Source organism: Wasmannia auropunctata, unplaced genomic scaffold, assembly GCF_000956235.1.
Source record: "Wasmannia auropunctata unplaced genomic scaffold, wasmannia.A_1.0 LD336002.1, whole genome shotgun sequence".
Lineage (NCBI taxonomy): Eukaryota > Metazoa > Arthropoda > Insecta > Hymenoptera > Formicidae > Wasmannia > Wasmannia auropunctata.
Window position 1 is genome coordinate 909129 of NW_012026888.1, and position 13641 is coordinate 922769.

Sequence of the window (13641 nt, forward strand, 5' to 3'; positions counted from 1 at the left end):
GTCGTTACCAGAAGAGCACGGAGCTTCTCATCCGCAAACTCCCGTTCCAGCGACTAGTCCGTGAAATCGCGCAGGATTTCAAGACCGACCTCCGCTTCCAGAGCTCGGCCGTCATGGCTCTTCAGGAGGCGAGCGAGGCCTACCTCGTCGGACTGTTCGAGGACACCAATCTTTGCGCAATTCACGCCAAGAGGGTTACCATCATGCCCAAGGACATCCAGTTAGCCCGCAGAATTCGTGGGGAGCGTGCTTAAGTGCCTCTTTCTTCAATCGGCCCTTTTCAGGGCCAAAAATTTCTCAAAACGAGGAATGATCTCATGTTCACGTGAATTTAGAACCCATGAAACTCACTATTTTCTTTCACTTGCTGATCTTTGTTAATGCATTATATGTAGAAAGGTGTTTTATTCCGCAAAAAAATATCTAGTTGGCGTGCTTTTGTTAGAGCAACGTAGTTTTGGCGCGCTTTTGCGACGCCGTAATGGACGGCATGGACGCCGTCGAGATGACCGACGCGTCCCGCGCGTAGCAAAAGCCTAACCAATCACCTTTCTGCTTTTCGAAAAATAACATGCATCCACTTGAAACTATGCAAGTTGCGAGTCTCAGCGTGCGTCCCGTTTTATGCATGGTGCATTATTTTATTCTTGTATACTGAATGCTAAACAAGGATAAAATGGATTATGCTGCATCATGCGTGAGACACGAAACAGCCGTTGTATTGAAGACTGGCTGGCCGAGCCATTCGGTTTTGATTCGAAACATCCGTTGCAGTCTAAAATTATCTGACGAAACCTGCCGTTACGTGTCAGCCCCTCCCGCGAGAGCTTCGCTACGATTTTGCGTATGCCTACCCATTTCTTTTCTGTATTCTCAAATCGCGTTCTCAATTTTGTATTTAACTTCATGTGACTTCACTGCAGGCCGTGACGACCCTGTGTGCAAGGATCTGGCTACGCAAGAGAAGTTAACCTATGCAAGATCCGTTGAGATTTCTAGTATTTCTACTGCAAAAGCGCGCCAAAACCGCTACGGTATCCCATCACAAGATGGCGCAACAGGCGTCTCAAAACAGATTCCGATGGATTTATAAAATAAATAAAACTTCGATAAAAAGTCCAAATATGAACTCATTCTTATTTTGGAAACAGTTAATATGTACATTCTTCCATGCAAATACTTGTAACGTTAGATAACGTTTTTAACAAACGAAATAAGAGTCGCGTCGCAGTAACCGAGTTCGATAGTTTATTAATAACTAATGCGATTAATCGTGGGATTAAATCGCACGATCATATACCATATTTCCGTTTATTTTTGGCAGAGAGCTGACAAGAGAGTTATCGGGTGACGGGTCCTGGGAAAAAACAATCGCAACTCGCATCAATTAGTTCAGCTCGGATTCGTACATGTCTGAATCGAGCGGGACGAACACCTTTTGTTCTATCGTTTCCTAACAAGTACGTGCAAACCGCGACAATCGGGGGAGGGGAAACGCGCACCGAGGAAAGTCTTTTTATCGGACGATGTCGGGAAGCGGCAGTTTCTCCTCCGAGCGGACGGTCTATTTGGGTGGGGAAAATCGATAGGAAAAGGCGAGTTCAAAGTGCCGAGGGAGAGTACACACGGCGTGCCATTAACGACTCTCTCCCTTTCTCTTTCTCTGCGTGCAGGACGGACCGACGATCGGCGACGATCACCGAGTACGACGAGAGTGGTGTCTCTCGCGGATATCGCCGGCGGCGACACAGCAACGTCACGGCAACGTAGCGCAGCGACGATGCTGGAACGGAGATGCTCTCGGGAGGGTACCGTCGTGTCTCGATGAAGGCCGCGAGTGGTGTGGGGAAGCGTCTGCGTCGCATTCCGCCGTGCGGCAACAGCTGCGTGCGATATCGCGCAGGAAGATGCTGAGGGTGCCCGACGACGACGGCGGCGGCTCCTGACGACTCGCGGCTGCACAAGGCGCAGCGCGGCTGCTGCAGAGCGAGGCGAGACGCGACTCGCGCGATCGCGCGCGACGACGGGATCAGCGGACGATGCCGCGTGAGCCGCGCTGCTGGAAAATGACTACCGGTCGGCGGCTGGTGCGCGTTCTCTGCGCGCTGCTGCTCTGCCTGTCGCTGCGGCCGGACTACGCGCACTCCACCCACATCACCGGCACCTTCGACACGCGGGAGTTCTTCCGGTTCCTCATCAAGTTCGGCTTCCAGAAGACCGACCGTCACCGGCAGAAGGACTCGTACGGCTACATATTCGGCAACGTGACCGCGCGAGCGGACTTCGACGTGCCGATCACCCTGGCGATACTCGACCGCGGCCACTTCCTCGAGTATTACGGCAATCGCACGCTGACGGACAAGAGCGCCGCGTGCGCCTACATGTTCAACACGCTGAAGAAGAGTTCCTACGATCCGGACTGCAACGAGGAGGGCCAAGACTTCCTCAGGTATGTTTTTATTTACCCTTGACACACACACACACACACACACACGCGCACGCACACACACACACACACACACACACACACACACACACACACGCGCGCGCGCGCGCGCACACACGCACACATATATTTCGATTTACCACACGAAGATCGAACTAACGTTAACATCTTAACTTTGCATCTTGAAGGCGAGTTCCGTGTCCTCGAGACAAATTGTGCCCAGACGAGGATTCTATATGGAATATCGTCAAGGGACATCAGTTTACGTACGTTATACAAGACTTCTGGCAACCACGATTCTGGTACATGAGTTTGGTCGCTTGCTATAGAAACAAGACGACCTGCCAGTGGGAGTACTATAGCAAGCACGACGAGTTGGAGTACGACATCTGGCTGGTAAATGGCAATCCGAACGTCAGTGGCCTAAACAGTTTGACTTATCAGTTCTCGTACGACAGACAAAATACCATCGAACTGTACTTACTGTTTTTCGTGTGTTACATCATACTGGTGCCACTGCAGTTGTATGCAGTAAGATTGCAAAAGCATCCTGTAACAAGATTGTTCACTGCTAGTTTATTATTAGAATTTGTAGCAGTATGTTTAATCTTGATACACGTGTTGAAATTTGCACTAGACGGAGTAGGCTATGAGCAATTAGAAGTTGCAGGTGATATTTTTGATATTCTATCACGGGTAAGGAAAAAGTCTTGTAAATATCAGATATTACTATCAGCAGTATCATATTAAATTCACAAGTAATGTAGTCTATATAATGCCATTTTTTTATATTTTTTAAGTTCTAAAAAACGTATAATTTATTCTTAATGTTTTGAAAATATGAATTTATATGAATAATTGATGTTTCAATCCATCTGAAAATGTAAAAATTCAGTAGCGACTTTTTGGTGTTATTTTGCATGCAATTTTGATATTAAATTACTTTTATTTCTAGACGTCCTTTATGTTATTGTTGCTCCTACTTGCCAAAGGATGGGCGGTAACAAGAATGGAATTAACATGGAAACCACTGGTGTTTGCGATATGGTTTTGTTATGGGGTTGTTCACATCTTATTATATGTGTGGAATATGGTAACTATACTCTTCCTATTATTTATACACGTTTCAATTTGCAGCAAGTGTAAATTCATTTTATGACCGTACAATTTCTTTTTTTTTATTTTTAGACAGAAGTTGACATTATCGAAGATATAGATGAATATCAAACTTGGCCAGGATGGTTTATATTGTTATTCCGAAGTGCCATAATGATATGGTTTCTATATGAACTCCGAAACACCATGACATACGAGCATAATACTCAAAAGTTAAACTTTCTCCTTCACTTTGGTGCATCGTCATTAGTTTGGTTCATATATTTACCCATTATAGCACTTATAGCGCTTCAAATAAGCGCATTGTGGAGGTTTAAGCTGTTATTAGGTGAGTAAAGTTTGTAAAAAAACGTGTGTTAAAATAAATTTTTTCAATCATGTTTCGTATTTCACGCATTGTCAATTATAGGTATAACGTACTCAGCAGACTGTTTCGCATATTGTGTAATGGCTCATTTATTATGGCCCACCAGAAGCGAACAATATTTTTTACTCGCGCAAGGCGCGGATAATGGTGATGAGCTCGATGAATTCAACGAAGCGCCGCATGTATTAAATAATTATGTAGAGCCGCCGGAACTTGGTAAAATAATTACTTAATATTCGTCCACTGGAAGTATAATATTGAATTAACGACATTTTTAATTACAAGTGATGTGATGTACATTTGCCAAACGGTCGATCATAGAATTGATAATACTCTGATATGTGCTACTGAACTGAAATATTGTGCACATTCTATAATTAGGGATATATCAATTGTCAAATTCAATCGTGTGATATGAAATTAACAGACGATATGCAACGGAAGTAAATGAATATGATATGAGTATATACTATGAATAAATATAATTTTTAATTTTATCAGCAATAATTATATCAACATTCAACAATAATAAGTGGAAATGGATCGATAAGAGATTAATTATATCAGTAATTTTATATGTACAAGTCATACAAATCATACAAATATTAAATATTTATCCATTCGCACAGAATAACATGCATCTTGATATCATTGGTACATATTCTTACGTATTACTAATATTACAACAAGGGACTCGTATAATTATATGCTAAGATATAAAAATTATGTATATAAATATATATAATTTTTAAAATTTTTATTTTTCGAACTCGATTTTACTTACTCATATCATATTCATATGTTTCGAATTTAAAATAATCCTGTTTTTGTTTATTTCAAATCATTTTATACATTTTGATTTTATAAAAAAATATCTTTAAAAAACCTTCATGTAGTGTATATGTGAAGAAAATTTCTTAAAGTATATACATTTTTGATGCTATCATTTAATTCGCCATTACATCTTGTAATTACTCCACGTCTACTCCACACAAAGAATATTACAATGCGCGCTTGAATAAGAATGGTGAAAATAAAATACTTATATAACTTTCATAACACACAATTTGATTCTAGTTAGTGGTTTAAAAAATTAGGTTTGTGATAACTGCACATATAAAGTCATACTGATTTAATACTTAGCAGACTTATAATTAGCAAGAATACAGAATGTTCCAAAATTATCAGATATTTTTTTAATTATACATTTTTTGATGAATTCTCATTAGAACACCAATAACTTTTGAACAATTAGCGATAAAAAAAAAGTTAATTTCTATCAAATTCTAATAGAGAATTTGAAAGTTAATTAGAAAATACAGAGTTAGAAATTAATAGAATACATTAATTGACGATCTTCAACAGCAAAAAAATATTTAAAAATTGGATAAAAAAAACTTATAATTAAAAAGAACAGTATTTTTGGTACATTTTGTATGAAAACATTTTTGTATCTTGTTCTTAATTTTAGAAGATTTAATCTTTTAAAGTGTGCAATTTTAACTATTCGCAATCTAAACTATATTAAATCTGTTTGTTATTAGATAGACAATGTATATTATGATACGTTTTGTATGAAAACATTTTCATATCTTGTTCTTAATTTTATAAAAAGATTTAATCTTTCAAAGTGTGCAATCTTAAACTTATCATTAATTCAGTTTGTTATTACGTAGACAATGTATATTATAAATAATGATCACGTACACAACATAGAAAGTGAAAGTATATAACATTTTTCCGATTTTATTCAATTGAATTCACATGTCAGTTGCACATCGTTGAATAAATATAAAAACTTAAAAAAAAAATTGAAACAGGATCTGATATGCGAGTTTACACTAGCTGTAAGCGCGTGTTTTCCTATTATGTCGTACTATTATTGCTCAATCTTGTAATAACTTAGATAATATTGATTGTGTATATACTCTTGAGAATATTTTAATGCTCAGTAAATATGTGTATATCTTATGAAATCGGTAAAATCTTTATGATACATTTATATTTCTAATATCCACGAAAATGAAAGCAATTTAATATAATCTATTTTTTATTTCCTTATAGTATTATCTATGTTGAAATTATATTTAGAATTTTAAGTATACTTTTTTAAACAGCACATTTAGACATGTTATATATAAATTATGCTTCTGTGAATATCAGTGTCTAATATGTATACATACGTATAATTTATTTCCAAAAGTATGCGTGTCTCCAAACATGTTTTGAGATGCTTTTTATAGATATATAAAGGAAGTAGCATTAGAGCGAATATTTTAGTATAATGAAATTGTTATATCACGTCATTACAGTCCAACCAAGCAAGAAAGATACTTTATTTAATTAATCTTTTTGCCAGGATAGATAATGTATTGTACAACTTGATAATAATAATTGTTTTATATACCTAACCTGAAATTTTTTTGTAATTTTTGCATTTAGACCTGTTCAGTAACATTTTGATTAAGAAATACAATTTAAATTATAGTTAAAAATCAATTTTTATTTTATTATTACATATATATATTCTCTTCTCTCTCTATGTACACTATACAATGCTACACAGACAATTTAAGGAACTTATAATTTATGTTGATATAGCTTTTAAACATTTTGAAATTTTTTTATCTTATACAGAGATAAATCTTTTTCTTAAAATTTTATTTTAGAAAATTATAATAATCCTCTTCATAATGTTATTCTTTTGATAATATTACGAAATTATTCATTTTAGATTGAATGAAGTATTTTGATATTAAAAAAACTTGATCTTTAACAAATATTTCTTTTAAATTCTTTTAAATTGTACAAAGTTATATAACACATGAAATTATAACAATCTTAATCTTGACGTAAGGCTATCGATAATTTCATTGGATCCAGGTCCTATACCAACAACTGTGACTGTACCAGGCTTCAGTTGAGTTCTACCAGCATCTTTTATTATGGCAGTAATTAAACCAGCACGTTCAGCTTTATCCGCTAAGGTCAATAGCTCTTCTTCGTTTGGTATTTTAACAACAATTTTAGGCTGTCCGCATCGTAACCAGGTTTCAAACATTAATCGTTTCTTCTCATTATTGAAGGTCATGCGACAGCATTCTAGAGCGGCGTGAGCACACTGAGCAGCAGTTTTACCTCTTCCCATGGGCAAATCCGACCGAACTACTATTACCATCTTACAATTCTCTCCATTCCAAGCAGGAGATAAGAAAGATTTGATATATCTTATCAGCCTCATCCTTTTATAATCTTTTACAATCAAACAACTATTGAAATCTCGACTCTTGCTGTTTTGTATGTTTGGCCATGCATTCCTTAAACTTTTTTACTTCATTCTGACATTTTCTCCAATCTTGATGCTCAGCTATGCATTCCTGAAAATAATAATTGTCAATCAAGTAAAACTACATAGATTAATTATTAATTAAATTAAATTATTAAAATAATGTAATCAAAGCATTCACTTTATAACAATTCATTAGAACTTGCTTAAAGTTAAACTTATAGTTTTATTTTTTCTTCTAAAATTGAAACTACACTTAGACAATTGGATTTTAATTAAAATCAATCAATGTTGCTAGCCCAGTAAATGAACGTACTTGAACTTGATAGTGCAATTCCATGCAACCGGTTTTTTTTAGCATCCGCTCGACAGGATCTTCAACCTCTTTATCGGTATCAGTACTCGGCGATGCGATCATGCCGGTGTTTAGATGAAAAGAAATTCGAGTTACACCGCTGAAACAATCATTTCTCATTAATGAAAATGTTGCTTAAAAATTTCAACGAAATACATACGTCGAGGTTAATTACTTTGCGAGCTATACATATTTTTATTCGTCCACGATGTAAATGTACGCATGCGCGTACACATTTTCCAACATCCAATAAGAAATCGATGTCACTTATCGCCGCGACAATTTGAATTTCGCGTCGTATCACTTGAATGTGCTTCAAAATTGTCATTGCCAGTATTGAAAATCTATAGTGTTTACCTTTACGTGCACATAGATTTCCAGCACTGGCAGTGAGTTTTTTTGGAACACAGCCATTATTTTACTTATTTGTTTTTCTGTTTTTGTCACTTAATTAGTGTGTTTACATTGAATTGTTCCATTTTGTGCATGATGCGTGTGACATCATTTTATCCACGTTTAATAATTTCAGTGAACAACAAGAATAAAATAGTAATGCATCGTGGGCATGATTCATGCATGAGACGGAATTTCGTTTATGTTCACTCGAATATATATATCAAAGAGAGATACGGCGATCGAGGTATGTATGTATGTACATATGGGACGATACGGCGATCGAGACGCCGCGCGGCGCTCAACTGTCGGAACTATTCGGTTGCGTGAAAGTAAACCAACGCGTGTGACGGCTACGAGGAGAGAGAGATATCACGGCACGGAACGGTCGAGCCAGAGGGGCACTCCCAATTTGCGCCAAGTTTCAGAGGTATTTATCCGAAGGAAGGCGGCGAGCGCCTTCGTTATCGCGCGCATTCGCTCGAGGGTGGGCCCGGGCGCGGCTTTTTGGCTCTCGCGCGAGACACGTCCGGAGCGCGATTTTCTTCCACGACGACGCAGCGCGACGTCCGGCTCTCGCGGCATCCTCGCCCGGAGGATAGCGCGCGGCACCGCCTTTCCTCACGGGTTTACTCATGTTACGCTTCCGCGACAGAGCCTCCGGCCGATCCGGTCTCGCCTCCCCGGCCCGGCCGGCGCCGCTCGATAAAACGCGATCGTTTCGGGCGCGGCGCGTAGCCCCCCGCTGTGCTTTCTTACGTGTCTCGTCGCAATTATTTATAACGTATTCTCAGTCCGTATGTCGGTGCCCCCGCGCGAGTGAGATAAGGGAAAGAAAACAGGAGGAGGAGCGAGTGAAGCGCGGTCACAATACGAGCGAATATATACGAGCGTAGGTACGCCGCGCCTACGAAAAGTGCCCTCTTCTTGTTTCGTTGCTTGTTTTCTTACGGGCGTCTTCTTATTTCCCGTTTGATTCTCTTTCACGTGGGCGAAAATCCCGGTGAATCTTGAATAGTAACGTGTATTCAGTGGTGGGCGAGCGAATTTAATTTGATTAAGTAAGTTTCCTGCTCTTCTCTGGTTGATGCTGCTCCACTTTTGCCATTTGACAGTCTTAACATCTTCTGAAATATTTCTCTCTTTCTTTTTTTTGCGGCATTATTTGCTATAATATTAAAAATAAATCTACATTTCTTGAATTTAAATTTGTGTCTCGTAGTCATGATGTCTTGATTATTTTTCTTTTATATAAATATTGAATATAATATCAATTCAAAATAATTGATAAATATTGACAAAGTATAATATGATATTTGTAAAAGTATACAATATAAACAAATACCAGAAGTTTTTTATTTTTATGATATATCTTGATATTATAAAAATTATCTGTCTTAATTATATATAAGAATATGCCATATATATTTGTATGGTATATAAAATACATGTTACTATAAAATACATTGTACTAAGAATACATGTGTATGTATTCTTAGTATAATGTATATGAATACCATACTCTTTATCTTACTTAGTCTTAGATTTCTCACGCTGACAACGTAATTCTCACATCCTGCCATTGTTATTTTTGCTCTGCTTTAATTAAGATAACCATCAGAAAGAAACCCCTATTTTGAAGAAGTGCAGAAGACGTATAAGGGTGTACAATTATAATTTTATTGCTCTTATTGTTATGATGTAACGGGAATATATGTATAGATTTATGACAAAAAGATTTATAAAAATAATATGAATATTATGTTACAATAATAAATAAATATGAGCATTATACAATATTTATGTTTGGAAAATTTTGAATATTGAAAGCACTGAATATTATAAAAAATTCTATTTCTAAAATACTTTTATGATATGATGGACATTTAATGATCACTTTATCTTAATTGAAGGTAATTATCTCAAAAATGTCGAAGAAACCAGGAGCTACTCAAGCGATGCATAAGGTCATAATGGTTGGAAGTGGAGGTGTTGGAAAATCTGCTCTGACGTTACAATTCATGTATGACGAGGTAAATTGAAAAAACAAAATAGTTTTAAAATAAAACAGGTTTTTGGTTTAAAAATAAATAATGCTTGCTATTGTTAACTTAATCACAAAAACATGTAATTTTTATCATTTCAAGTATTCTATTGATAATACTTTATTTTTATTTTTATTAGCATTATTATATTATAGAAAATTTATTTTCCATAATTTTAATTGTAATATTGAAATTAGTTTGTTGAAGATTATGAACCCACAAAAGCAGACTCCTACAGAAAGAAAGTTGTATTGGATGGAGAAGAGGTACAAATAGATATCTTGGACACTGCAGGACAAGAAGATTATGCAGCGATTCGAGACAATTACTTTCGTAGTGGAGAAGGATTTCTCTGTGTATTTTCTATAACAGAAGATGATAGCTTCCAAGCTACACAGGAATTTAGGTCAGTAAAATTTGATAAAATTAATCACTTGCGACATAAAGTTATTGAAGAAAATTTTAATATATAGATAAAAATTTATTCACTTCAGCATTACATAAATTAGCCAAGAAGGGGACTCTATTTACAAAAATATTCTCCTCACTCATCCTCCGATACCTTTTCCTATCTCTATTTTCTACTCTTCTCTATCTCTCCTACTCACATTCTACTTTAACATATTACATTTCTATCTCTTTATATGTTTACATTTTATATTATTTATATTTCTTTACTTCCTACCTTTTTATTTTTTACAATACCTATTTATATTTACTTCTATCTTTAGTTTTTATTTAACTTTTTTTATTTACCGCCCTGTCATCTATCTTGACTTTCCTTCTATCGTTCTCATTTTATTTTTATCTTATTTTCGTTTTTTTCTTATTTCTATCCCTTCCTTTTTCTTTTCTTTTTATTTCCTTTTCCTTTTCCTTCCATAGTTTCACTAAAACCTGGCCTTTATCTTCTCCAATAATCTGTCTACTATTCTTTCCTTATCCTCTCCTAAGTCTACAAACCATTCTTTACTTTTTGACATTTCTCTATATAATGCTCCAGACTATATTTACCTTTCTCACAAAAACTTTTAATATATGAGATTCTCATAATGTATTGTTTTACATAGAAAAAAATAGAAAAAAATCTGTTTTCTTTTTTACAGGGAACAAATTCTCAGGGTAAAAAATGATGAGAACATTCCATTTTTATTAGTGGGGAATAAAAGTGATTTACAAGAAAAAAGGAAGGTTAGTCTAGCCGAAGCTCAGGCGAGATCTCAACAGTGGGGTGTTCCTTATGTGGAAACAAGCGCTAAAACAAAAGAAAATGTAGACAAGGTAAAATACTGATTAAGTATGATTTTTGTTTAGTTTTATTGATAAGCTATACATATAAAATTTATGATAAATATTTTATAAATATATTTTTTTCTTATATTGTTATCTTTATAAAAAAAGTAATTGATATTAATTTTGGATTTTGATTTTTTCTCTATATTTTATTTTTAAAATAAACTTTTGTGGAATTAATTTTTTTTTATTAGGCTTTATAGTAGTAATATTAAATTAAATGTTTCACACTGCAGAACATTTCATCAAGAGCATACATATATACATACATACCAATGCAATTAAATCAAAAATAGTAGATGCATTCACGTATATTTCTTGTTGCTTTCACTTTCACCCTCAATGTAATGTTCCGCATATGAATTGATTGCACGAAATATGCATTTTTAAATAGGCTTAATTCTGCAGTCTGTGTATATTTATATACATTGTTATATCACCATGTATTGTGCTATTTGCTTACATGCGCACAATTCTCATTCTCTTCTCTTACAAATATGAAAGAGACGTGTTTATTTTATTATGCACATTTTATATGCCTTAAAGCTTTGAGACAGCATCCGTTGCACATTTGCAGGTATTTTTCGACTTGATGCGTGAAATAAGGTCACGCAAAATTGAAGATAAGTCAGCAAGCAATGGTCGAGGTAAAGACCGTACCAAGAGGAAGAAAAAGAAGTGCATTATTCTATAGGTTTGCCGTTTTTTTTCTTGCACCATATTTTATTTTATGTTTTGAGAAGATAATAGAACTGTGGCATTTTCTGTCTTGGCAATTTTAGTATACATGTAAAATACATAGAGAATGTCAATAGAGATATTTGACTCTAATGCATTTTCTGATGCTCAATAGATCTTAGATATGCAATGAAAATGTTTAAATCGCGTGATCTTTCGGAAAAATAGTAGGGCTGCTGACATCACTCGAGTGCTCCCATGTATCATTTTTATTCTTGTTTAACGTTCGCTGAACAAGTTGAAAATGATAGATATTTCCGATCGCAGCTTAAATAGATGTTAATTATTAAAAAAAATTTTATTGCATATCTCAAAATAAATGTGAAACAAAACACACCTGTAAAGCTTATCACAGCTTGCGCAAAGCATGTATACTTTTTTTTTTAATTACATTGTGTTACAATATTCTGTTACATGTTGTATAAGTTAACTATATTTTTTGTATTATAAATAATTAATAGTTATGAAAAAAGAGGAAAACATATTAAATATTTTACTTTTAATTGAAACATATATTGCTGTGGGTTGCAATAAAGAAATGTTCCCTTGTTAATTTGCACAAAATTTTAATTTTTTATATTTTTAAAATTTTGAAAACTAGGTTCTGTGAATATAATCTCTTTTTATTTATATTTCAATAAAATATGTCTGTATAAAGAAATACAAATAAACAAAAACTGTTTTAAGAGAAGGAGATAAAGTTTGCTTTATGTGATAAGCAAACCTTTTTTAAATAATATTTGCATATTAATTACTTGTGATACATTCATTGTTTCCTTTCTTTCGTAATTCAATATTAATGTATATAATAATTTTCAATCATCAATGTGTGTTTCAAAAAAGTAGTTTTCACAAAGAAATAAATAAAGACATATTTATTCTGCGTTGCAGGTGTTCTTTGATTTAATGAGAGCAATAGCTGCTCGCAAGGCCCAGGAAAACCAAGGAGATGGGAGTGAACGTAATAAGGAAACAAAGTGCTGCATCTTGCTATAACAAACATAAAACAATGTGTAGCTTACGTTATGGAAGGTTCAACTCCTATAATTGAAAGCTAAGCGTAAGAGAATTGTATTTATATAAAAACGAAAGTTTTCTGATACTTTACAGTGAAATGACGCTCTTAATCTTCACTGTTCACTATATTACATACAGAATATATCTAAACTTAAGATATCTATATATATATATACACACACACACAATTTATTCTAAAATATTTATATTAACTGATATATATATATTCCAAGAATTGTCATACATTATACCTGTTTTCTATGAAATAATTAAAAAAAATGTTAACAGCAATATATTTTATTACTCTTTAGTTTATATTATTATATAACATTCATATAAGATATAATTTGAATTAAAAAACAAAAAAATAATTTATAATATTAGCATTACAAACGCGCGCTTCGCGCGCACTATTTAGCATTTTTCACTTTTACTATATTTGCTATACATTCTATCAATCTTAATACAACTCAAAATATGCAATGAGCCGCTCAAGTAAGCGCTGTGAGACAACGAATCGGCATTCCGGAAAAGCGACAAGATTATCGATGTCGTGCCTTTTTTTTAGAAAGAATTTATAATAGC

At 34.6% G+C, this 13641-nt stretch overlaps 5 protein-coding genes across 9 annotated transcripts in view; 3 read left to right on the plus strand and 2 right to left on the minus strand.

Annotated features, from left to right (window-relative positions):
* LOC105453174 (histone H3-like) overlaps nt 1-293 on the plus strand; it is a 716-nt gene extending 423 nt beyond the window's left edge. Inside the window, exon 2 of the mRNA XM_011694909.1 lies at nt 1-293. This exon is cut by the window's left edge and continues 1 nt beyond it. Within this exon, the coding sequence (XP_011693211.1) occupies nt 1-254 (254 nt within the window). The 3' untranslated portion in view covers nt 255-293.
* A 1716-nt stretch (nt 294-2009) lies between these two features.
* Nucleotides 2010-5756, plus strand: LOC105453175 (integral membrane protein GPR180). The gene is made up of 5 exons (XM_011694912.1): nt 2010-2449; nt 2635-3142; nt 3402-3539; nt 3635-3890; nt 3972-5756. Exons 1-5 carry the CDS (start codon nt 2040-2042, stop codon nt 4160-4162), a joined length of 1503 nt encoding a protein of 500 aa, XP_011693214.1. The 5' UTR covers nt 2010-2039; the 3' UTR covers nt 4163-5756.
* Nucleotides 5757-6694: 938 nt separating this feature from the next.
* LOC105453176 (peptidyl-tRNA hydrolase 2, mitochondrial) lies at nt 6695-7126 on the minus strand. Its single transcript, XM_011694913.1, has one exon. The coding sequence runs from the start codon at nt 7105-7107 to the stop codon at nt 6760-6762; it is 348 nt and encodes a 115-aa protein (XP_011693215.1). The 5' UTR covers nt 7108-7126; the 3' UTR covers nt 6695-6759.
* A 49-nt stretch (nt 7127-7175) lies between these two features.
* Nucleotides 7176-7902, minus strand: LOC105453177 (cytochrome c oxidase assembly factor 4 homolog, mitochondrial). 3 transcript variants are annotated; one of them, XM_011694916.1, is made up of 3 exons: nt 7746-7902; nt 7532-7670; nt 7176-7306 (listed from the first exon to the last, which is right to left on the minus strand). In XM_011694916.1, the coding sequence occupies exons 2-3, from the start codon at nt 7631-7633 to the stop codon at nt 7199-7201; spliced, it is 210 nt and encodes a 69-aa protein (XP_011693218.1). In that variant the 5' UTR covers nt 7634-7670; nt 7746-7902; the 3' UTR covers nt 7176-7198. The 3 variants fall into 3 exon arrangements, with proteins under 3 accessions (XP_011693218.1, XP_011693217.1, XP_011693216.1); XM_011694915.1 differs by having other exon boundaries at nt 7731-7900; XM_011694914.1 differs by having other exon boundaries at nt 7532-7900.
* A 311-nt stretch (nt 7903-8213) lies between these two features.
* On the plus strand, nt 8214-13292 carry LOC105453178 (ras-related protein Ral-a). Of its 3 annotated transcripts, none has more exons than XM_011694917.1 (6): nt 8214-8393; nt 9877-9996; nt 10206-10414; nt 11115-11289; nt 11879-11995; nt 12931-13018. In XM_011694917.1, the coding sequence occupies exons 1-5, from the start codon at nt 8217-8219 to the stop codon at nt 11993-11995; spliced, it is 798 nt and encodes a 265-aa protein (XP_011693219.1). In that variant the 5' UTR covers nt 8214-8216; the 3' UTR covers nt 12931-13018. The 3 variants fall into 3 exon arrangements, with proteins under 3 accessions (XP_011693219.1, XP_011693220.1, XP_011693221.1); XM_011694919.1 differs by lacking the exon at nt 8214-8393 and adding an exon at nt 8809-9024; XM_011694918.1 differs by lacking the exon at nt 11879-11995 and having other exon boundaries at nt 12931-13292.
* The last annotated feature ends 349 nt before the right edge of the window (nt 13293-13641 follow it).

Coding starts and splice junctions, on each gene's coding strand:
- LOC105453177 (XM_011694914.1), bottom strand. CDS start 7,690: ATGAGAAATGATTGTTTCAGCGGTGTAACTCGAATTTCTTTTCATCTA. Junction 7,307..7,531: donor AATTGCACTATCAAGTTCAA/GTACGTTCATTT, acceptor TATTATTTTCAG/GAATGCATAGCTGAGCATCA.
- LOC105453175 (XM_011694912.1), top strand. CDS start 2,040: ATGCCGCGTGAGCCGCGCTGCTGGAAAATGACTACCGGTCGGCGGCTG. Junction 3,540..3,634: donor TATTATATGTGTGGAATATG/GTAACTATACTC, acceptor TTTTATTTTTAG/ACAGAAGTTGACATTATCGA. Junction 3,891..3,971: donor GAGGTTTAAGCTGTTATTAG/GTGAGTAAAGTT, acceptor TGTCAATTATAG/GTATAACGTACTCAGCAGAC.
- LOC105453178 (XM_011694917.1), top strand. CDS start 8,217: ATGTATGTACATATGGGACGATACGGCGATCGAGACGCCGCGCGGCGC. Junction 10,415..11,114: donor CAAGCTACACAGGAATTTAG/GTCAGTAAAATT, acceptor TCTTTTTTACAG/GGAACAAATTCTCAGGGTAA. Junction 11,290..11,878: donor CAAAAGAAAATGTAGACAAG/GTAAAATACTGA, acceptor GCACATTTGCAG/GTATTTTTCGACTTGATGCG.
- LOC105453176 (XM_011694913.1), bottom strand. CDS start 7,107: ATGGTAATAGTAGTTCGGTCGGATTTGCCCATGGGAAGAGGTAAAACT.